Raw genomic sequence first — 23,069 nt, forward strand, 5'->3', positions numbered from 1 at the left:
TACTGGAGGCTTCTTGCCATGGATCATCATTGGAGGCTTCGTGCCATGGATCATCACTGGAGGCTTCTTGCCATGGATCACGACTGGAGTGGAGAGACACACAGGAGGCCTGGCTCTGGGTGAAGGCACAGGACTCACCAGGCTGGGGAGACCTGCAGGAGGGTTAGGGCTTAGCACAGGCACAGGACTCACCAGGCTGGGGAGACATGCAGGAGGCCTCTTCCTTGGCCGAGGCACCGGATACACTGGGCCGTGGAGGCGCACTGGTGGTCTCGAGCGCAGAGCTAGCACAACTCGTCCTGGCTGGATACCCCCTGTAGCCCGGCAAGTGCGGGGAGTTGGAACAGGCCGCACAGGGCTGTGCTGGCGAACCAGGGACACCGTGCGTAGGGCTGGCGCAGGATAACCGGGCCGAGGAGACGCACTGGAGGCCTGGAGAGCAGGGCTGGCACACTCCGTCCTGGCTCGATGCCCACTCTAGCCCGGCCGATGCGAGGAGCCGGGATATAGCACACCGGGCTATGAGTGCGCACTGAGGACACCGTGCGCATCACCCCATAGCACGGGGCCTGACCAGTCACATGCTCGCCACGGTAAGCACAGGGAGTTGGCTCAGGTCTCCTACCTGACTCCGCCAATCTCCTCGTGTGCCTCCCCCCAATTTTTTTTTCTGGGGCTGCCTCTCGTGCACGTTTCCTAGAGCCAACTCCTCGTAGCGCCGCCGCTCCGCTTTAGCTGCCTCCAGCTTCTCTTTAGAACGGCGATACTCTCCCGGCTGTGCCCAGGGTCCCTTGCCATCCAAGATTTCCTCCCATGTCCAGGAGTCCATTCCACCACGCTGCTTGGTCCCTTGGTGGTGGGTAGTTCAGTAACGATCGTCCTGGAAAGAAGGTGACCAAAACGCAGCGTGGTAAGTGTTCATTGTAATTGAATAAAATAACCTGAACACTGAAACAACAAAAACAACAAAGAGAGTGAACGAAACGAAACAGTTCTGTCTGGTGCAATAACATAAAACATAAAACAACTACCCACAAACCACAGGTGGGAAAAGGCTTCCTAAGTATGGTTCTCAATCAGAGACAACGATAGACAGCTGCCTCTGATTGAGAACCACACCCGGCCAAACACACAGAAAAAGAAAACATAGAACACACAACATAGAATGCCCACCCCAACAAACGCCCTGACCAAACCAAAAATAGAGACATAAAAAGGATCTCTAAGGTCAGGGCGTGACATTGAGGTAGGAACCTCCCAAGGAATGGTTTGCACAAACCACCTGGGAAAGCCTTTGAACTCCTCTATTCGACTGAAAGCCACGGACACAACTCTTATTGGTTGTCTGATACTGGGAACTGGTAACCACACCGTCTGTGATTGGCTAACAATATTTAGATCTGTATACAGCGAGATAAGATAACATACCATCCCATGAGTTGTTGAGGGAATGACAGATTACCTATAGATTGGACATAATCTTTTCTAGGCCATTAGCGATAACATGAAATACACAAGCCATAGGCTACACTATACCTTAGGGTGGCTACATCGGAATGCCGGCTTGCACGAGAAAAACTGTACATTTCTAACATTTATGGTTGAGATTTAATCAATATAAATATAAACTATAAACCTTATGACTTTCATTAACACGCAGGCGTCACACAGAGGTTAGCCATGCGGTGGAACTGCTGCCTAGGTTTATTAACACGCAGGCGTCAATCAGACATTAGTAAGGTGTTTGTATCATGTCATGTCAGTCAGACATTCAATGGTAGGCGGTTGCCGAGGCTTAATTCTGGCACATATCACCCCCTATAGAGGTGGTTTAAACTGTATTCTAATGTGGAATGCTTAAAGAACAGTATCAAGGGAAGGGCTTTATGCATGCTTAGTTCTTGTGTCTCGGGGGACGCCGAGTAAAATTTGAAATGGAAGTTATGGAACTCCCTCGCAAGGTTCTTTTTATGGGGAATAGTCCTCAATGAAACTGACGTGAGGCTAAATGTGAATAATTACACATTTGCCTCTGTTGGCCATCAAGTAGCCTATTAATGTATATGCCATTGTGGGCTACAATTTGATACAATAAATATGTTTAAATTACGATATCACTGGAATCATTGCAAATCAATTTATGCCACTTGTGGAGCTGGCAAACCATTTTAATAAAGAGCTTATAACTTCAGTTTAATGTTGTTCTAGGTTTGCGTTATTATGCAATTATTAATGGACATCTTTAGTTAATTATATTGGAAATGCTCTATCGCAATTGCCAACCAGTTCTTAGAACGCATTAGATTGAAGGTAATAGGTGTCAGATTAGGCTACAGGTAAAACAAATTCAAGAAAATAAACACTAGCTCTTGTTGACAAGCATATTCAGTTCATATACATATTATTAATATTGAATTCAGTGATTGAAATTATGACCCCATCCTCAGCCTATACCAGCAGGCTATTGGGAAACACAAGCACTTCTTACCTCTTAATCGCCTCGCTATCCATGTTGAATAAATGAGTCTGTTAATTTGAACTAAGCAAGCTGCTAAATCGTTCAGTTCACATCTTGCCTACATCTTGTCTAGGCTACTGTAGACTATCTGACATGAGATCTAGGCCTATCAGATGCTATTGGCTACCCGTCCTTATCTAAGCAAACCATGGAAAAATGTAATTACAATCATAAACCCAGATTTTTGTCTGTAGCCTATGTCCATTGAAATGATAAATCAATCTCGCAAATGGGCCATTTGTAGTCTTAACAGTTGGCACATAATAACAGCACAATTGCCAGAAAATAGCATTACATTCGTTTGTTATGTTCATCAAAGTTTTTCTTGCTCAGAGATTTCGAGATCCTCTGTCCAACTTTCAAAACTCAAACTCTCCAGTCGGATTTATCTGTAGTTATGGACATGCGCAAAGGGGATTTATTTACCCCGTGTGCAAATGATCTGGCAAGTTCAATAAGGGTGAATTATCTTTTATCTTGTCACATATTCAAATTACTTTTTTACGTCATGTCATAGCTTGCAATAGTTATTATTTTGAGGAAACTCGAATTTTGCTTCTAAGGTAATTTCAAGTTACTATGATATTCCTTCTTAATTGGCTCGATAACGTTATCGGAGAAAACAAATTGTATAAATATGGCAGCAACTCTCTTACTGTGATTTTTTTTAGGCTAGTTTCCAGGCATTTTGCAGGTTTTAACTGGTCATTGGTCTAGAGATTTTAGCTTGACCTGGCAACCCTGACCCTGATAGGCGAGGACTCGCTGAAGCGCACAATGCACATTGACAAGGGTTGTCTCACAGATCTTCAAATTTCTTATTTGTTTCCAAATGAAAGGTCGTTAGAGAATCGTTCTATTTTTTTGTACTTGAAGACTGGTTACGATATATTTGGTTCAACCGGAAATATCGGCAAATAATTCAACTTCCCCGGACACAAGTGGATTACACTGTGGGCCGCTGAAGGAGTTGTCCTGCCAGGGGCTTGGTCGATACCCTCGTTAATGGAACTCAAGACTGCGGCTTCAGTAGGGCCTTGAATAATTTAGTTTTTAATGGTTGTGGAGCAAAAACAAATTAATGTAGGGAGAGACATCGATAACACACGAATAGTGGGTGACTAAACAGTCACCATATAACGTCAGATTTAGTGTAAAAAAAAAGTATTGTTTGTGCATTAGCTAGGTATCAAAAATAGCTCGCTACCCAACTACGGCTAGCTAGCTACGTCTTTCTTTGACAATTCAACCATTCGTATTGGGCCCATCGTCAGGCTGGAGAAAATGTTCGCTTTACTGTCAGCTCCAGGGTAACAGCTAGTTGTGGATTTTGTGCTAATCAATACTTCGGAAGGTATTTAAATAATGTTTTTATTTACTATAACGTTAGCTACTCCGTGATAATTAGCTACTTTGCGTTTGCAATAAACTGGCTAGATAATTATTTAACTAGCTAGCTAATACTAGCATAATAAAGCACTTGAATACATTTAACGTTAGCTAGGTAGCAACTACCAAGTTAACGTAATTCTTATGTATGGCTGAAGTTGGCTACAAAAACAGTTAATCAAACTGTTTAACTAAAATGCTTGGAATACTTGTGGATGCACTAAATGAGTTAGTTATATAGATGCTTTAAATTGGCAACAAATGATCTTGCTCTGGTGATTTGGCAGTGGCAGGTAGCTAACGTTATCGTTCGTTAGCTAGTTATCATTGGCTAATGTGCCGTTTGTGCAATTTAACTAGGTTAGCTAATTTGTCAGCTCGTGCCGAAATTGTAATTAGAACGAGATGGGTGTGTATTTACATTGTAGCAGTACCTCACTAAATGCAACATTCGTATAAAATAGGTGTTTTAGTTAATAACAACTAGCAAGTTAAGTTAGACAGCCAACTAGCGTTAGTCCTTTTTATTTACATACGCATATTTGGTTGTTGGCTTGCCAGCTAGCCTTCTTTGAGACTGCGAATTAGCCATGTCTTGACAGCTTAACTTGGATATACTTCTGCTGAACACACTAGCTAATACCACCAATTCTGGAAATACAGATTTCATCTTAGTGCATTGACATGACAGTCAAATTTAGCCGAGAGAAAGGCACAGATGCCATCCTGTCCGCAAAAGACACTAGTTAAATAGACTAACGTTACTTTTAACGCCATTTTAAACAGGGGCTCCGGTGTGGGCCTGTGTGGTGGTTAACTTTTGGCTAAGGAAAGTGCCTTCGACTGGGACGGATTTTTAAAAGTGCCTTAGGTCAAACGGACTGGTGCTGTTTGTTTTGACATGGAAGGTCCGAGTCAAAGCAATGGGTTCAGACAGAGCCGACGCTCCCGTTCTCAACGAGACAGAGAGCGGCGCAGGAGAAGAGTAGACCTTGCTGAACAGCGGGCCACATCGCCCTCCTCGTGCTCGGAAAAGGAGCTTTGCGGGCCAGGATCTGTACTCGGTCCTGGAGGTAGAGAATGTCGACCCGGGTTCGCCGGCCCCAGACACAGGCCTCCTCGACGGAGGAAGCGCGAGTCGGTGTACTGTGAGGAGGACATCATCGATGGCTTCTCAATTGCCAGCTTCAACAGCTTTGAGGCCCTGGAGGTAAGTCTGTGTATTTCCTTACGTGAGCACAATCCTACCCTACCACAATACTCATATGATGGACTTCAACTGTATCTAAATAACATTTGTCAATGGTCTCCACAGATGTGAATTGTCCTCCCTCAATCTCTTTACTTTAAACCCCCAGAGTCGATTTATGTGGCCCTGCATACATCTAATTAGCATAATAAAAACTACAATTAAAATCTGTCAGTTTAAGCTAAAGATGTTTTTTTTGCATTGGATGCAATCTCAATCAACCGCATCTGCCGATGTTGCACTTCCGCATCTGTGGTGAAGGTTGGCAGAAGTAGTGTGTTTGTCAGACCATGAGACATCCCGACAGTTTCGTGACAACGATCTATCATGATCCCTCTATGGAAAGATGAGACTCTCAAACCCGATGACGTTCAAGCAAGTTGGGACTCATCTGAAGTCGGTACAGCCGATCTGCCAACTTCTGTCTGTAGCTTCCGAACAGTTTGGGCTACTGGCAACCTACATGTTGGTTGTTTTGCTCTAGGACACTCACAAGACTCATCTGAAGGTCCCCTTACCAGTTTAAAAAAAAATGAATGGAAGTATATATGGAGATTGTTTACTGCCAAAAATAAGGGGTCAAATTTTTTAAGAATACTTTTCTGATCTTATCTCTCAGATATAGGACACTTCAGAACAAACTTCCTTTAAGAATAAAAAGTTAAAGATCTGTTTGTCCATGTAGTGAATCTGTTATTCAATGTGTTTGTATGGGCTAATAGCAGTTCATCCAATTGCTTATTGTAGTCTTAACATTTGGTACATAATAACAGCACAATTGCCAGAAAATAGCCTAACATTCATTTTTTTATGTTCATCCAAGTTTTTCTTGCTCAGAGATTGAGATCCTCTGTCCAACTTTCAAAACTCAAACTCTCCTGTCGGATATATCTATAGTTATGCTCATGCACAAAGGATAACTATTTTACCAATAAGGCACCGGGGGTGTGGTATAAGGCCAATATACTACGGCTAAGGGCTGTTTGGCGCAATGCTGAGTGCCTGGGTACAGCCCTTAGCCGTGGTATATTGGCCATATACTACAAACCCCTGAGGTGCCTTATTACTATTTATAAACTGTTTACAATGTAATTAGAGCAGTCAAAATATCTGGGTAGTTCGAGCACTGAATGCTGATTGGGTGAAAGCTGTGGTATATCAGACCATATACAACATGCATGACAAAACATTACTTTTACTGTTGTAATTACGTTGGTAACCAGTTTAGAATAGCAATAAGGCACCCCCGGGGTTTGCAGTATATGGCCAATATACCACTGCTAAGGGCTGTTTCCAGGCACTCAGCATTGCATCATGCTTAAGAACAGCCTTTAACCGTGGTATATTGGCCATATACCATACCCCCTTGTTCAAATGATCTGGCAAGTTTAATAAGGGTGAATTATCTTTTCTCTTGCCACATATTTAAAATGTACTTTTCCACGTCATGTCATAGCTTGCAATAGTAAGGCTAAATTCAAATTATCATAGCTAAATGATCCTTGGTATAACTTTAAATAATTCCATATATAGTGCATTCAGATCCGTTTACTTTTTTCACACGTTGTTACGTTACATCCTTATTCTAAAATTGACGAATGTATATATTTTTTTCCATCCATCTACACACAACACCATAATGACAAATTTAAAAAATAGTTAAAAAAAAAACATTTTTGCAAATGTATTCAGACCCTTTGCTATGAGACTCGAAATTGAGCTCAGGTGCATCCTGTTTCCATTGATCATCCTTGAACCACCAAGAGTCTTCCTAGAGCTGGCCGCTTAGCCAAACTGAGCAATCGGGGGAGAAAGGCCTTGGTCAGGGAGGTGACCAAGAACCTAATGGTCACTCTGACAGAGTTCTTCTGTGGAGATGGGAGAACCTTCCAGAAGGATAACCATCTCTGCAGCACTCCACCAATCAGGCATTTATAGTAGAGTGGCCAGATGGAAGCCACTCCTCAGTAAAATGCACATGACAGCCCGTTTGGAATTTGCCAAAAGGCAGCTAAAGACTCTCAGACCATGAGAAACCAGATTCTCTTGTCTGATGGAACCAAGATTAAACTCTTTGGCCTGAATGCCAAGCGTCACGTCTGGAGGAAGCCAGGTACTGCTCATCACCTGGCCAATACCACCCCTACAGTGAAGCGTGGTGGCAGCAGCATGCTGTGGGGATGTTTTTCAGCGGCAGGGACTGTGAGACCAGTCAGGGTCCGGGGAAGGATGAACGGCACAAAGTATAGAGGTCCTTGATGAAAACCTGCTACAGAGCGCTCAGGACATCAGACTGAGGCGAAGGTTCACCTTCCAACAGGACAACAACCCTAAGCACACAGGCAAGCCTATGCAGGAGTGGCTTCGGGACAAGTCTCTGAATGTCCTTGAGTGGCCCAGCCAGAGCTTGGACTTTGACAGTGCTTGAGAGGATCTGCAGAGAACAGGAGAAACTCCCCAAGCTTGTAGCGACATACCCAAGAAGACTCGAGGCTGTAATCGCTGCCAAAGTTGCTTCAACAAAGTACTGAGTAAAGGGTCTGAATACTTGTGTTATTTTTTTTTTTATATATACATTTGCAAAAATGCCTCCCCCTGTTTTTGCTTTGTCATTATGGGGTATAGTGAGTAGATTGCGGGAAATCCACATTAGAATAAGGCTGTAACGTAACAAAATGTGCAACAAGTCAAGGGGTCTGAATACTTTCCAATTGCACTGTAGCTTAGACTGGGCTGAGACTGTTGAGGCTTAAAAGGACAAGTCCCACCTTGGAACTATTTTGGTTATCTCCTCACACTTCCAGGTGTGAATCAGTTGTGGATTGAGTTTCCAAAAGTTCACAGTTAATTTACACCTTGTACACTTAGGTGAAGCAATCCGATCAACAACCACAATGAAAGAAATCAGACACAATGATCTTCTATGATGCGTTTCTTAACAACCTTAATTATTTGTGTACCAAGCACCCGGTGTCGATTACAAATAGCCTATGTTTATTAATCTGCTCGTCATTAGACCAACAATTCTTGTTGAATTGAGATGCCACACAATCCAGAATTTCAGGATTAGAATTTGATATAGCATGCTCTGAGGAGTTCAATGGCACCAATCCAGTATCCATGCACTGACCCATATGTCAACAGATCCTTCAAAGTGGAGTTTCTAAAACATGCAATGTCATTGTAACAGGAACTTTGAGTCATCTGTAGGTTCCCTTACCAGTTCAGGCATCACTGACTGCTATTCATTTCCCCCGAAACATTTCTCAGTCAAGGCTTCCTCATTTGTTTTTTTTGGCGGTTGTCAAGGCAGAACATGGGCAGAGAACCTGTGTGGGAAATTTTGGGAAATAATAGGGAGCCAATCAACACACTGTCAACGTTTCAGTGAACTAAATAGTTTTGTACTGCTTGTTTAACACTGGGATGCATCTTCTCTCCAGATGGACTGCTCCATGAAGCCTACCCAGCGTGCCGCCATGCTCATGGGAAGGGGGAGCAAGAGGAAGAGGGGCCCGGAGGAGAATGGTAAAAGGCCCCCCTCAGAGCCCGAGGAAGGGGCCCCACCTAGCTTCCCCCACAGCTGTTGGAAGAGGAGAAAGATTGAGGTAAAGGTGTGCCGCATGAGATGTTATATGGTGTTATATGTAGTTGTCATCTCACATTTGGGTTTGAAAGTAGCTTATTCAAAAGCAGACCATGTCTGGTCTGGATCCTGTTGGTCTTGTTTGTGGGAACTAGCTGGCCGAGCTCAAATATTTAGACTGAAGTCATAAACGTATAATGGCCTAGTGAGAGCACTAGCTGGCTACACACACCTGTTGTTGAAGAGTAAAACGTACTAGTGACATCTTTTTAGCACCCTGTTGGCTGAGCTTGTGATGAGTCGATGGGGATTTATTAACTCGAGGTCAGACAGACATGAGGATAATTTGAAGTTGCTAAATACCATGTTGCTGGGTAAGCTATATCTAGAGTACTGCTCTTTGACACCAGATTTTCATGTGGTGTGCATCCCAACCTAGTGACCGTTAGCCTACACAGCAAGTATAATTTGGAAATTCAAGGGTGTTGTCAACTATTTTAGTACTGAAATTAGTGATGCACCGATATGACTTTTTTGACCGATAACCAATATTTTCCTTGCCAGAAAAAACGATACCGATATGTAAAATTTTAGGTGCCTTGTAAGCATTCTAGTACAGTTAAATAGTTAACACACACATCTCAGTGCAAGAGGCGTCACTACAGTCCCTGGTTCGAATCAAGGCTGTATCACATCCGGCTGTGATTTGGAGTCCCATAGGGCGGCGCACAATTGGCCCAGCCTCGTCCGGGTTTGTCTGGAGTAGGCCGTCATTGTCAATAAGAATTTCTTCTTATAGGACTTGCCTAGTTAAATAAAGGTTACACACCACACTGACAAAAAATATTTTTTTTTGGCATTTACATATGTCCCCATTACCAGTAAAATATAATCAAAACCTATTACTTTTCACTTACTTGCTGTGCTGTTTCATTGTTCAGTCGTTTCATTCTCAACCAGGATTTCTATGGAACGATGTTTGGGTCTTTGCGTGTCAAAAAAGATGCACGTCAAATAACACTATTTGACGTGTTAAATAAGTTTGTCGACCAATCAGGACCTGAATATGATTGCACGTCACATAATAATTTAACGTGTTCATACATTTTTTACGTAGTTATAACACATTGATTACACTATCACTCGTATTTCATATGTCACAATGAGTCATCAATATGTATGCTGGTAAAGTTGTCTCGCGCACCTACAGTGCTGGTCATAAAAAAAGCTAGCTAGCTCATGGAGGCAAACAATGTTCTTCCCCAAAAACATAGCAAAACGACAATCTGTTTCAGTAGCTATAGTTAGTTAGCTAGCTAACTATATAGCTAGGTGTCATCTAAAATAACCCTAATTTATAAGACAGTTCTTATTTTATTAATGGTGGTCGGACCCATCTATGTGAAGCTAGCCACAAAGGATTAGCCACAATAGTGGACTTTGCGGTTAGCCTTCAAAATAAAAAGTAGGTCATTGACAGTGATGCAAATGAATACAAATAGTAGAATTATGCCATAATAATTGAATAGATCATGCTAAATGAGGTTGGAATGTTATATAAAATCAACAAAAGACAATTTGTTTGACATTTGTTGAAATCACACTAGATGTATTATGCTTTAGAATGGCTTTTTAGGGCATACTTATTTCACTGTACAGCCTTAACTATGGATTGTGGATCAATGACATGGGGTATTAGTCTACTCTGTGACACCCAGAGAACATTAGTATCGTAGCTCTTATTGCGTGACTCTGAAACAACTGTGATTTGAACCACATGTATTGTCAACCTATGTGTAATGAACACTATTCCTGAGGAAAAACAATACTGTGTGGATGGGGACGTTGGGACGTTGGGAAAAAATATCTTGGGTATATTGAGTAGAGGTCGACTGATTTTATGATTTTTCAACTCCGATCCCGATTATTGGAGGACCAAAAAAGCAGATACTGATTAATTGGACAATTTTAATTATATGTAATAATGACAATACCAACAATACTGAATGAACACTTTTATTTTAACTAATATAATACAGAAATAAAATCAATTTGGCCTCAAATAATTAATGAAACGTTTTCAATTTGGTTCAAATAATGTAAAAACGCAGTGTTGGAGGCGAAAGTAAAAGTGCAAAATGTGCCATGTAAAAAAGGCAAACGTTTAAGTTCCTTGCTCAGAACATGAGAACATATGATATCTGGTGGTTCCTTATAACATGAGTCTTCAATATTCCCAGTTAAGAAGTTTTAGGTTGTAGTTAATATAGGCATTATGACGCGTCGACTATTTCTCTCTATGCCATTTATATTTCATATACCTTTTGACTATTAGATGTTCATATAGGCACTTTAGTATTGCCAGCCTAATCTCGGGAGTTGATAGGCTTGAAGTCATAAACATCGCTGTGCTTCAAGCATTGTTAAGAGCTGCTGGCAAATGCAGTAAAGTGCTGTGTGAATGAATGCTTACAAGCCTGCTGCTGCCTACCACTGCTCAGTCAGACTGCTCTATCAAATATCAAACCATAGACTTAATTATAATATAATAAACACACAGAAATACGAGCCTTTGGTAATTTTTATGGTAAAATCCGGAAACTATAATTTCGAAAACAAAACGTTTATTCTTTCAGTGAAATATGGAAATGTTCCGTATTTTATCGAACGGGTGGCAAATTTAATTACGGTCTTTGTTAGGAAGAAATTATGTTCTCAACGATCCAGGCGGCCCAAACTGCTGCATGTACCCTGACTCTGCTTGCATTGAACGCAAGAGAAGTGACTTTCTCTAGTTAATATTGCCTGCTAACATGCATTTCTTTTAACTAAATATGCAGGTTTAAAAGAAAATATATATACTTTTGTGTGTTGATTTTAAGAAAGGCATTGATGTTTATGATTAGTTACATTTGTGCAACGAGTATGCTTTTTTCACGAATCCGTTTTTGTTAAATCATCACCCGTTTGGCGAAGTTGAAGTAGGCTGTGATTTGATGATAAACATTGATTATATGCAGGACAAGCTAGTTAACATCAACCATGTGTCGTTAACTAGTGATTATGTGATAGTTTTTTCTAAGATAAGTTTAATACTTGGCTCCTTGCAGCCACAGGTCCTTTTGATGCTGCACTCGCGTAACAGGTGGTCAGCCTGCAACGCAGTCTCCTCGTGGATTGCAATGTAATCGGCCATAATTGGCATCCAAAAAGGCCGATTACCGATTATGAAAACTTGAAATCGGCCCTAATTAATCGGCCATGCCGAATAATCGTTCGACCTCTATTATTGAGTAGACTGATACCCCATTTCATTGATTCCCAATCCTTAAGGTAAAGCTGTACAGTGCAATATGAATGTCAATACACACAATATGCTGACTGGGGAGAAGATGTCACAGTCCCCTGATAAGAGCTACATCGCTAATATTTTCGTAAACTCTTCACGGTTGTGTTCTGTGGGTGTCACCGAGTAGACTGATACCCCATATCAATGCTTCACATTCCAACCTTGTTTAACATTTATCTAGTCTAAATATGGCATGATTCCACCAATTGTAACATTCTGCATCACTTTCAAATAGGTTCTTTTATTTTGAAGGCAAACTGCAAATTCCACTATTGTGCCAAATCCTTATTGTGGCTAGCTTCACAACACATAACCCAGTCCGGTTGAGCCTCAGTAGCCAGATGAAGCTAGCTGACAGCTTATAACGTTAGCTTTGGGCAACCGGGTTAAGTAGCTGGCTAGCTTTTTTTTTTCATGAACTGAAGTTCAATTTCAATATTTGAACAACAAGTGGCTACCTAGCTAATACTTACAAGGATTCCGAAATCATTGCTAAGAATAATGAAAATGACTGCAGTTTCTACTGGTCGTTGTTTTCAGGCTAGTTATATTGGTGTTAGCTAGGTACCAAGCTAAAGCTAGCTAGCTACCCCAGAAGTTGCGGTCAAACAAATAATGCTTTATTACCAACGCGGTATTGTAAACGCATAGTTCGTGGCCGGTGTTTACAGACTTTTTTTGTACAGCTTTGACAGTGCTACTGATAGTAGTGGTGGCGCTTGGCTTGCATGTGCAAATTCAGAACACACAACATTCCATAATAGAACTGTTATTTGACGTTTCAAAATAAAAGCGTATTTAACGCGTCAAATAGTGTTATTGTCAAATAGTGTTTTTTGACGTGTATCTTTTTTGACATGCGAAGACCCAAACGGTGTTTCGTAGTATGTCGTGAAGGTAATAGCAGTGACACTATTACTCCAACTCCGGTAGGGCAACATCTGAAAAATAGCGCACTTGGTAGTGTGTACTGGTGCTCGAGCAGTTGCGAAAGCCAACATCACCCACAACAGAGAACGGTTGTTTATCAAGGGCAATGAATTCCATTATCTTCGCGTTAATGGATTTTGCCTTTTGATTTGTCTCGCTTAAATGTTCTTACTCTTTCAAATGACTGCTCAACTTGTTGACTGCTTGATCCACACAGCAGACATTGTGGGCTAGGTTAGGAATGCTGTGTTGCACGTGTAGCGCAACATTTTACGTGGCGTCATTACGTCGTGTACCTACGTTATATAGGAATGCACGTCGGCTTTGACAACGGTTTTGCGCATTAACTAGACATCGGGCCGATACCGATGTTGGCATTTTTAGCTAATATCGGCTGATGCCGATATGTAAACCAATTTTTTTTTCATATTATTTTTTATATTGTGCATCCCTACTATGTACATAGGGCAGCAGTCTCTAAGGTTCAGGGAAGGGTACCGGGTGGATGCTGGCTAGTGGTGACTGTTTAACAGTCTGATGGCCTGGAGATTGAAGCTTCCAGGACCCAGTTGCACAGGGAGGGGTACAGACCCAGGGCCCTGAGCTTAGTGATGAGCTTGGAGGGCACTGGTGTTTAAGTCAGCTGTAGTCAATGAACAGCATTCTTACATAGGTATTTATCTTGTCCAGGTGGGAAATGGCAGTGCAATGGCGTCGTCCGTGGATCTGTTGGGGCGATATGCTAATTGTAGTGGGTCTAGGATGTCAAGTTGGAGGTGATATGGTTCTTAACTAGCCTCTCAAAGCACTTCATGATGACAGACGTTTGTGCTTTGGGGCAATAGTAATTTAGTTAAATTACCTTTGTTCCTGTACCCAGGAAAGCAAGGGTGGACATCTTGAAGCAAGTTGGGACAACAGACTGGGATATGGAGAGATTGAGTATGTCCGTAAACACTCCAGCCAGCTGGTCTGCACATGCTCTGAGAAGGTGACTTGGGATGCCGTCTTGGCTGGCAGCCTTGCGAGGGTTAACACGCTTAAATTACGTACTCACGTCGGCCACGAAGAACGAGAGCACACAGTCCTCTTGATCGCCTGGAGCCCGTGTCGGCGGCTCAAAGTTTTGTTCGAAACAGGCGAAGGTCTTTAGTTCATCCTGGAGCAAGGCGTCATGGCTGGCTTTCCCTTTATAATTTGTGAATGGCTGTAGTCCCTGCCACATACATCTCGTGTCTGAGCTGTTGAATTGTCTCCACTTTGTCCCTGTACTGTCGATATGCCTCCGATTGCCTTACAGAGGTCGTAACTGGTCTGTTTGTACACGTCCATGTTCCCAATCACCTTGCCATGGTTAAATGCTGTGGTTCGTGCTTTCAGTTTTGGGTAAATGTTTTTTTGGTTTGGATAAGTTCTAATCATCAGTGGGAACAACATCCTCTATGCACTTCCTGACGAACCTATTCACAGAGTGAGTGTATACGTTGATACTGTTCTCAGAGGCCACCAGGAACATTTCCCAGTCCATGTGATCAAAACAATCTTAAAGCATAGATTCTGATTGGGAGAGTAGCAATGATCCATGGTCCGTGTTGCGCATGTACCATAGGAGATGCATTGATTAGTTTTGGTTGCAATTTCCTCGGATTTCCTTAAATAAAAGTCCCCAGCTACAATAAATGCGGCCTCCAATACTTTTGCAAGGCACGGTGTGTTGAAGGTGAATACCACCAATCTTACATATTAACTGTTATAATTTTTTTAGGGTGGGGGCATCCTCTTCTTGGAGACTGGCTACATCGTAAGTTTCTTTATACTTCTATCGATTACAATACATAAGATGACCATAGAATACAGCTGCGTCCTATAATTGTAGTTTATGAATGTTGTGGCACACCTAAATGTTGCTTTTTATGTTATTTTAGTGTGACACAGAGAGCGAGTCAGCAGATAAGGTGGGTACTGTTTGCATCAAACCGCATACAATTATGATTGTTGGGAGAGCAGTGTTTTTCCTGCTTATTATTGGGTTTAGATTTATTTGTGTTTTCCTCATCTCATCCCCTAGGCCTCCGACAGTGACATGGGGCCAATATTCATTGTCAGCACCAGGAAAGGTAAAATGCAGTTCTCCTCTTCCCATATCTGTATGCCTTTGCTTTATAAATATGCTCTCGTCATTTGGCGTTTCTTTTTTCTTTTTTTTATCCCAGTATACACTTATTTCAAAATATGCTGTGTCCTTTCGTAGAACAGTTTTTTTTTTCTCTTCACGTTTTTGTTTAAGTGCAGTTCTTTCTCGGCTTGTAGTTTTGGAACCTATCCCTGTGAGCATGGCCTCTATGGGCAAAGGCTGCCCTACACTTTCGCTGCCAGGCCGCTGTGGCCTCTCCCGGCTGGCGGTCACCCCGCGCGTCTCTGGCTTGGAGCGCAGCCAGGAGAGGAGTCTGGAGCCGCCTTACCCCGAGCCCCTGTCTACCTCACCCTCCTTCTCCTGCCTGCCGTCCCTCTCCCCGGCCATGGTTGCACGGCCAGGACAGCTCAACGGCAGCAGCGATGGCCTTCGCCACAGCGCCCACCACAACCCCAGCCCGCCGCACTCCAAACACAAGTCCTTCCTCACCTTCCCCGGGCGACACCCATCCATCTACAGCATGGGCATCAACAACAGGTCAGTCACTGCCAGATCTGCCTAATAGTCAGCATTACTACTGCAGTAAAAATACTACTTCTTCCACTTTTATAAAACAACTGACAACTTTTTTTGACTTGCCTGGTTAAATAAAGGAAAAAATGTCAAATCAAGACTGCTGACGTAAGCACACATTTTCTTAAGGAAATATATATTTTCTAGTCAACTTCTCTCTCTCTTTAGGAACAGTACATCAGTCAAGCCCCCATCCTCTTCTGCTGCTTCTTCCTCGTTGTCTATGCGACCCCCAACTCCCTCTTCCAGTATGTCGATGTCCCTAATCAGAGGTCCAGCGTCATCAGTATCTCTGCGCCCCCCTTCACGTGCTGGCTCTGGTGCCATGTTCACCCCCTCCCCTGGGCTTCCCCCTCCACCTCCTCTCCTCACTTCCCACTCAGGAGCAGGTACTGTACAGTTGGCACCAATGTGTCTTGCTATTCACCTTTTTTCACAGCCTTAGTCAGATCTTCAACCATAATTGCAAATCTGTGCATTTTTATTTATCAATCAGGTCTACTGCTAGCTTCATTTGGGTTCTTGGACAGCCTACTGTCACAGTGTTGTAAAATTAGTTATTTGGGCTCCATATCCACCTATTTAAAATATATTCTCCATTCCTCTCCATCTGTCCCACTACTGCAGACCAGGACCTGCTGCGCCAGGACCTGCTGCGCCAGGGCCTGAACTCTCACTTCCTGGCCTCGCAGGATCGCGAGGGCCGCCGCAGCGTACCTGGGGCTGAGCTCAACGGTGGCGGGCCAGGCCTCTCTACTCCCGGTGGCCCATCGGGGGCCAGCCCCAGCTCGGGCTCCTCAGGCCGCTCCTCCCAGGCCCAGCCCGGAATTCAGCCCCTGGCCTTCCAGTTCCACCAGCACAATCACCAGCACCAGCATACACATACGCACCAGCACTTCACCCCCTTCCTGCACCCCACCCCCTCCGCACCACCGCCTCAGCACCTGGTAAGCGATTACATTCTACCCTGTGAAATTAGGTTTCATAGAGCGGCTTCTGCTTTGAAATGCCAGTGTTATGAATTTGTCATTAACCGCTTTTTGTGTTTTGTGTTTTAGTTTGAGAAATATGGCAAGATGGAGGGGCTCTACAGAAACACTGTGAGTTTACATGCTCCAGAATTGGCTTGGTTATACATTGCTGTGGTGGTTGTTGAGATGAATGTGGTAGGACTTAGGCAGAACGGGGTCTGGGTTGTGTAGTTTTAACCAGCCTCTGCTTGTTTGTGTGTGGCTGATTTAGTTCTTCCCACAGTACCCTCCTCCCCCAGTGCCAGGCATCCAGCCCGTGCTTCCTCCCAATGGGCCCTTCAGCTCTCTGCAAGGAGCCTTTCAGCCTAAGGTGAGTGGAGCTTTAGCTACATAAGTCAATGGATGATATGTCATGTAGTGTCTGGATGACAAACTGTTTGCTGTGTTTTGATGCAGCCCCTTGTCCCCCAGGGAACAAGTCCTGAGATGACAGCTCGACTCGGGGTTGTGCCTCACCACCTGCAGCCCAAAGACCCCAGGGTAAGATGCGCAGTATAAAATTACCATTTTGGAATATATGATGACTATGGTTACAACTGAAGCTTGTAGTCTAGGATTGAGCTGGGATCGATGGACAATGCACATGCCTCTAAAGGCATTATGTGCAAAGACTTGGGCCTAGTAGTCAGTGCAGGAAAGTGTGAATAACAAATAGTAAAAAGAGTTTAAAATCTTAACAAACATGGTTTACTATTCTTTTTTTTGTTCAGCTAACTGATCCATTTGGGACATCGTTGAAAGTCAGTAATGTAAGCAAAGCCAGATGCTTCATCATCACTTGAATACTTCATTTTTGAAAGTATTATGATACTGTACCGCTTTTTTTCTTACTCACTTTTGGTCATGACTGCTACATTTTAAAACTATTTGACTAAACGCCCTTGCACACCGTGTCTGATTTCTTCCAACTTTTGGAACACCTACTGTGAAACTCCCTGCAACTTTCCATCATTACTCATCTCAGAATCAGAAGTAAAAAAAAAAAAAAAAGTTTTATTCGTCCAGGAAAAATAAACCGACCCATAATATATTGTTTATTACTGACGCTTGCCTTACTAAATTGTAACCCCCACAATTCTAATGTTGGTGAACATTTCATATGGCAGACATTAACACCATCGCATCTGACTCGGTGTGCAAAGGCCTTGAGTCTTACTGCAAGCAAAACAGGGTCACTGAGTCAATAATGTGTTTTTGTCTACACAGAAACCAGGGAAGTGGTGTGCTATGCATGTACGTGTGGCGTGGATGATTCTGAGACATCAGAAGAAAGTGAAGGTGGGATTTTTTTTACTACAATTCAATCTGATCCTATCAATTGTGATTTTGATCAAATAAGTAGAAAGTATTTCTGATTTAATTTGACCACTGAAGCATCTCAAACATTATCGGATGTGATCAACTCATCCCAAAAAATAATACTGGTCAAGTTGTCCATGTTTATTGAAAAAGCTATGGTCATTGCATTGACTGACCACTGTCCTCTCTCAGCTGATGCAGGCTGATCCGCACAAGCTGGACTTCCGTAACGAGATGCTGGCTCGTCTTCCGGGCGCCGGGGGCCTGGGCACACTGGGGCCCCTTGGTGGTGGCCTCCCCTCTGCCCATGACCTTAACCGACCTACCAGCCTCTTTACAGCCACTGGTGGGTGCTTGTTTTGTGTAGCAAGATAATGTTTGAAGAAAAGGTGCTGCAATTGTATTCACCATAAGTATAATACAATGGGCTTTTTAAAGACCTCAGGCACAGAGGAAAGATTCCTTGACATTGCAAATAGTAAATTATTTATAATTTGTAGTCTCCTTTTGTCCCCCCCATCAATGCCCCACCTTTTTCCTCACTCCAACTGCGCTCTCGACTGCTTCAAAGGGCGCATCTGTACCACTTGCACCCTCAGTAAACATTTCTCATTTTGATTCACCCACTCAAGGAACTGATTTGCCCTACTCACAGGTCACTAAAACACCTTATTAGCCTAGATATTAAATTTAAAGCATACAAACTCTTTAGCATGTGACTCTAATAGGCCCCAGTGAGTCTGAACACTGGCAGTATTCACTACTAGAGGTCTAATGCTGTAAGGCTTGTGTCCGCATCAGTCCTGATGTTTATATGCTTATCTGTTGCAGATCCGTACGGCCGCTCACCTCCGTTCACCCCTCTCGGAGCCCTGGGCTCTGGTGCCTTCGGGGGACTGGGCAGCCCTACGCTGGGTGAGTCACCATTTCTCTTCCTCAAAAAATAAGCATAGTTTGTCTTTACTCCTTTGTCCTTACTCTCCACTAAAATGACTAACTTTATTCTGTATCCAGCTAACAGCTCGGTGTTTGGCCACAAGGAGCCTCCTGCCGTCGGGGGCTTACCCAACCCTCATGACCCCTGGAACCGACTGCACGGTGGGCCTCCCCCCTTGGCTGGCCCCAGTTGGGCCAAGGGGGCTGAGAAGAGGGACGAGCGGGACACGGGGAAGGACATGGAGAGGAGAGACATTATTCACATCAAAGATGAGAAAGACAGGTGAGACACAACAGCCTCGACTATAGTTTATCGACTTAATTCCTAAATATGCTTTTTGAACTCTGACTTATCTTTCTATAATATTTTTCTGTCTGATCAGTTCATGTTACTCTTAACAAATTCAATACTGGAATTGATTTGAGTGCTTAATTTGCATACCTCTCCCCAACCATCCTCTTAACTTTTTTCAGAGACAATATGCTATATGGTCGTCAACCTGTGCGGATGTCTCCAGTGGCCCCGGCCCTCACTCTCCAGCAGCACCGCAGCAGCACCCCTGTCTCCCACATCAACGGGCACGGGGGCCCTCTGGGAGGCCCCGGCGGGCTCACTGAGGATCTGACACGCAGAGATGGAGACAAAAGACTGCTCCTCTCAGTCTCCTCCAGGCCACCTCCTCTAGGCCCTTCATCCTCAGCAGCTACAATAGACAGAGACAGACCTCGCTCCTCCTCTTCCTCTGTGCTGACGACTCCCCCGCCCTCTGGACCTGGCGCCCCCTCCCCCTTGGATCTGTACCCCCGTCAGCAGCCCACAGCGCTGCACGGCCTCCACAGCGAACCCTCTCACTCATCACAGAGAGAGGGAGGCCCCCATGCCTCATCCTGTTCCTCAGCCACGGTCACCTCTCTGTCCCAGGGCAAGAAGCCTGACCGAACCAACACCCCGGTGCCCAAGCCTCCCCCCCTCTTTCCCCCAGTCAAGGTCAAGGAGGAAAGGAAGGAGGAACCAGAGCTCGTGCCAATCTCCTTGCCGCCGCCTCTGCCCCCCAGCCACAACTACGACAGGCCCAACAGCCGCCCTCACCACCACCGCTCCGCCACCCCCTCTTCTCTCTCTCTGACTTCCACGCCCGGGGTGCCCCTACCTCCTCCCACCCCGCACAACCCTCACCATCACCTCTCCCTCCTGGAGCGCTCCCGAGCGCAGGCCGCCATTGAGGCCTACCTGGGGAGCACACAAGGGGGTGGGGGGATAGTAGTGGGTCCAGGGGGGGAGAGGTTCTCCACCCACCCCCATGGCCCACCCCAGGGGCACGGCCAGCACCCCCACAGCTTCCAATGGGACCCATGGAGGGAGCTGGCTGCCCAACAACAGCAGCAGCAACGCCGAGAGGCCATGGCCCTGCGTTCGGACCCCCACCTGGCGCTGCGCTCCGACCCCCACCTTGCCCGGCTGCTCCAGGCCCAGCACGCCCAGCGCTTCCTGGAGGCTGAGAGGGCGGCAGCCTTGGCAGCAGCTGTGGCTGCCAACAACCCTCACCACCACCCTCCTACCTCTACCTCCTCGGTCCGCCAGGAGTTTGGCCTAATGGCCCACCACTTTGACCGCCCTCCCCAGCTGGGGCCCCCAGGTGGCGGCCTAATAGATGAGCAGCAGCGCGCCCAGATCCTAAGGGAAGACTTTGAAAGGGCACGCTACTTCGGGATGCACGCTCACCCGCACCTCTCGGGCTCCCACCACCCACCGGGTTCTCACGCAGCCCACCTGGAGCAGCTGCATGCCGGGATGCTCTCCCACTCACATCTCCATCAGCCTGGAGCCTCCAACTCCTCGCCCCACCACCCCGGCCTCTACTCCCGCCTGGGGCCTCTCCACACTCACCACGTGCCTAATGGCATCCTGGCCAAGACCCCTGCTGGGCTGGTGGGGGCACTGTCCGTTGGCGCACCCCCTCCGCTCATTCCATCTGTGACAAGCAGGTCTTCCACCCCGACCCGTAGGCTGGGTGGGCCGGGGGACTTGGCACTGTACAGCTCTCACAAAGAAGGCGAGTCCAGATAGTACAGGAACACACCGGAGGAGTAGTAGGGAAATGTCAGGATTACTGTGCTGCTCTCACTGTTTCCTGTAAGATGGAACACCTTTTAGGAACTACTACACACAGCTTACTCAGGCTCTAGACCAATCACGGTCTCAACACCCCCAAATGGTATTGCTGGTTGATTGGGTCGAAGGCGGTGAAGGGAAGGAATACAGAGATTTGTCAGGGTGACTCAGTATATTTATCCACAATGGTTCTATCAGTGCAATTTTAAGGTACATCCTGGTGTGTTATTTTAAGGTTTGTTTTTTCCATATGAGAGATATATATACAATAATGATAGCTGTATGAAGAGGCAGAGGCTTTTCCAATTGAATATGATCAGGTTTGACACAAGCTTTTTCAGGTTGGGTAAGATGAACTCCTAGAGAGATGTGCATATTTTGTACATGTGAATGGTTCATCCTCCTCTCGTTCTAAGTAATGATCTATAAATCCCTCATGTTGGGCTGTTTTCTGGATGAGAGCTGAAGAATTATGGTAGAACATAGCACTGGGACGATACCAAGGGGCAACATATTTTTCCATGGCCAAAATTAAAACACACAGCAGACCAAACTCTTTGGTCTGTTAAAAACCTGCCATGTGTAAAATATTGTGTGCTATAGCTTGGAGATAATTTTTTGACTCTGGATAACAACGTTTGTTTCCAACATTTAGGGCTATTTGTCGAAAGAAGTTTAATCCGCTTCGTGTTTTGTTTTCTTGCCACGATACTAACGAGTATCAGGACACTGGTATCGTCCTGGCCCTAGTAGTATATTTCTATGGTTTTCTTTTTTTGTGTCCTCTGTTATTGTGAAAAGACTGTAGATTACCGATGAAACTTGTGAAGATTCTAAATCGATAAAGAACCATACTCTTCTGTACTTCGGTTCTCCGCTCCTCCCAAAAAATGACCCGCTCCCCTCAACTTCACCACTCCTCTGTGCTCTATGAACCTCTGTTCCAGCTCTTGTATTTAAAAGAATGATGTTATGAACTGTGCGGCCACGGTGGACAATGTCTAAAACTGAAACTTTCCCATTCACCTTTCTGACTCGACATTATGAGCAGGACCAGTAGTCTAGTGAAATTGCCTTTGTAATTATTATTATTATTGTTAACATTAATTATCTTCTATAATGATAATAAATATATTCACTGTTTTTTTTATGTTATTTGTCAGTGTTTTCAGGTATCACGAATGCACTCCCCTGTTATTAACAAATTAAAGTTGTTCCAGATCAGGCAGTAAAAGTTTTTGTATGACTGAGAAAGGAAACGCTTGTGAACGTGAGTAAGACGCAACCATAAAAACCTCTGGCCTCTTCATGGATCAGATCTTTGAATACATGATGAATACACTGAGAGGGAGCTTTGTGTTTGTGTCGCATCACATTTTGGACTATGAACGCCTGCCGGCAAGTCATTTTCACAGGGATGTTCCATGAACAGATAAATGATGTACGTGGAAGAATGGGACATCTACTGGACGATTGAGAACATAATTCGTAGACTTGTGCGTAGTACACATGACTGGACTGAGAGGAGGAAAATACATTTGGGTCGATTATTTTAAGACCATTTTATACCTTTCAAACCCCTTCTAGAGACCACAAAGATGAATTATTAAATGAATTGTTGGTTACTTGATTGTGTGGGTCTTGTTTTTTCTGGTGCCTAAAAGAGTTCATCCACTTATTTTATTTAACAAAGCAAGTCAGTTAACCCACTGTTCCTAAGCCGTCACTGTAAATAAGAATTTGTTCTTAACTGCCTTGTTCAGGGGCAGAACGGCAGATTTTTACCTTGTCAGCTCGGGGATTCAAACTAGCAACCTAGTTTGCTGCCCCCTGACCACATATACTTAGACGTGGTCATATTGTTATTCTTCATGCTTTCCAGACAATGTTAATGTGGAGAGAGCATACAGTGTGGATCTCCAACTCTGACCTTGGAGAGCAGGACTTTGTTCCGTCCCAGCA

The 23,069-nt window shown here is 44.4% G+C and overlaps 1 protein-coding gene across 5 annotated transcripts; it reads left to right on the forward strand.

Annotated features, from left to right (window-relative positions):
• Positions 1 to 3,045: 3,045 nt before the first annotated feature.
• On the forward strand, positions 3,046 to 22,732 carry LOC129829247 (autism susceptibility gene 2 protein-like). 5 transcript variants are annotated; one of them, XM_055890929.1, is made up of 17 exons: positions 3,046 to 5,117; positions 8,600 to 8,764; positions 14,787 to 14,822; positions 14,947 to 14,976; positions 15,090 to 15,138; positions 15,332 to 15,692; positions 15,897 to 16,117; positions 16,356 to 16,675; positions 16,787 to 16,828; positions 16,983 to 17,069; positions 17,156 to 17,239; positions 17,470 to 17,508; positions 17,966 to 18,037; positions 18,251 to 18,404; positions 18,890 to 18,973; positions 19,073 to 19,277; positions 19,469 to 22,732. In XM_055890929.1, the coding sequence occupies exons 1-17, from the start codon at positions 4,809 to 4,811 to the stop codon at positions 21,060 to 21,062; spliced, it is 3,852 nt and encodes a 1,283-aa protein (XP_055746904.1). In that variant the 5' UTR covers positions 3,046 to 4,808; the 3' UTR covers positions 21,063 to 22,732. The 5 variants fall into 5 exon arrangements, with proteins under 5 accessions (XP_055746904.1, XP_055746906.1, XP_055746907.1 ...); XM_055890928.1 differs by having other exon boundaries at positions 3,047 to 5,117; positions 16,971 to 17,069; XM_055890930.1 differs by having other exon boundaries at positions 3,047 to 5,117; positions 16,971 to 17,069; positions 17,171 to 17,239.
• The last annotated feature ends 337 nt before the right edge of the window (positions 22,733 to 23,069 follow it).

The sequence above is a fragment of the Salvelinus fontinalis genome, chromosome 30 (assembly GCF_029448725.1).
Source record: "Salvelinus fontinalis isolate EN_2023a chromosome 30, ASM2944872v1, whole genome shotgun sequence".
Taxonomy (NCBI): domain Eukaryota; kingdom Metazoa; phylum Chordata; class Actinopteri; order Salmoniformes; family Salmonidae; genus Salvelinus; species Salvelinus fontinalis.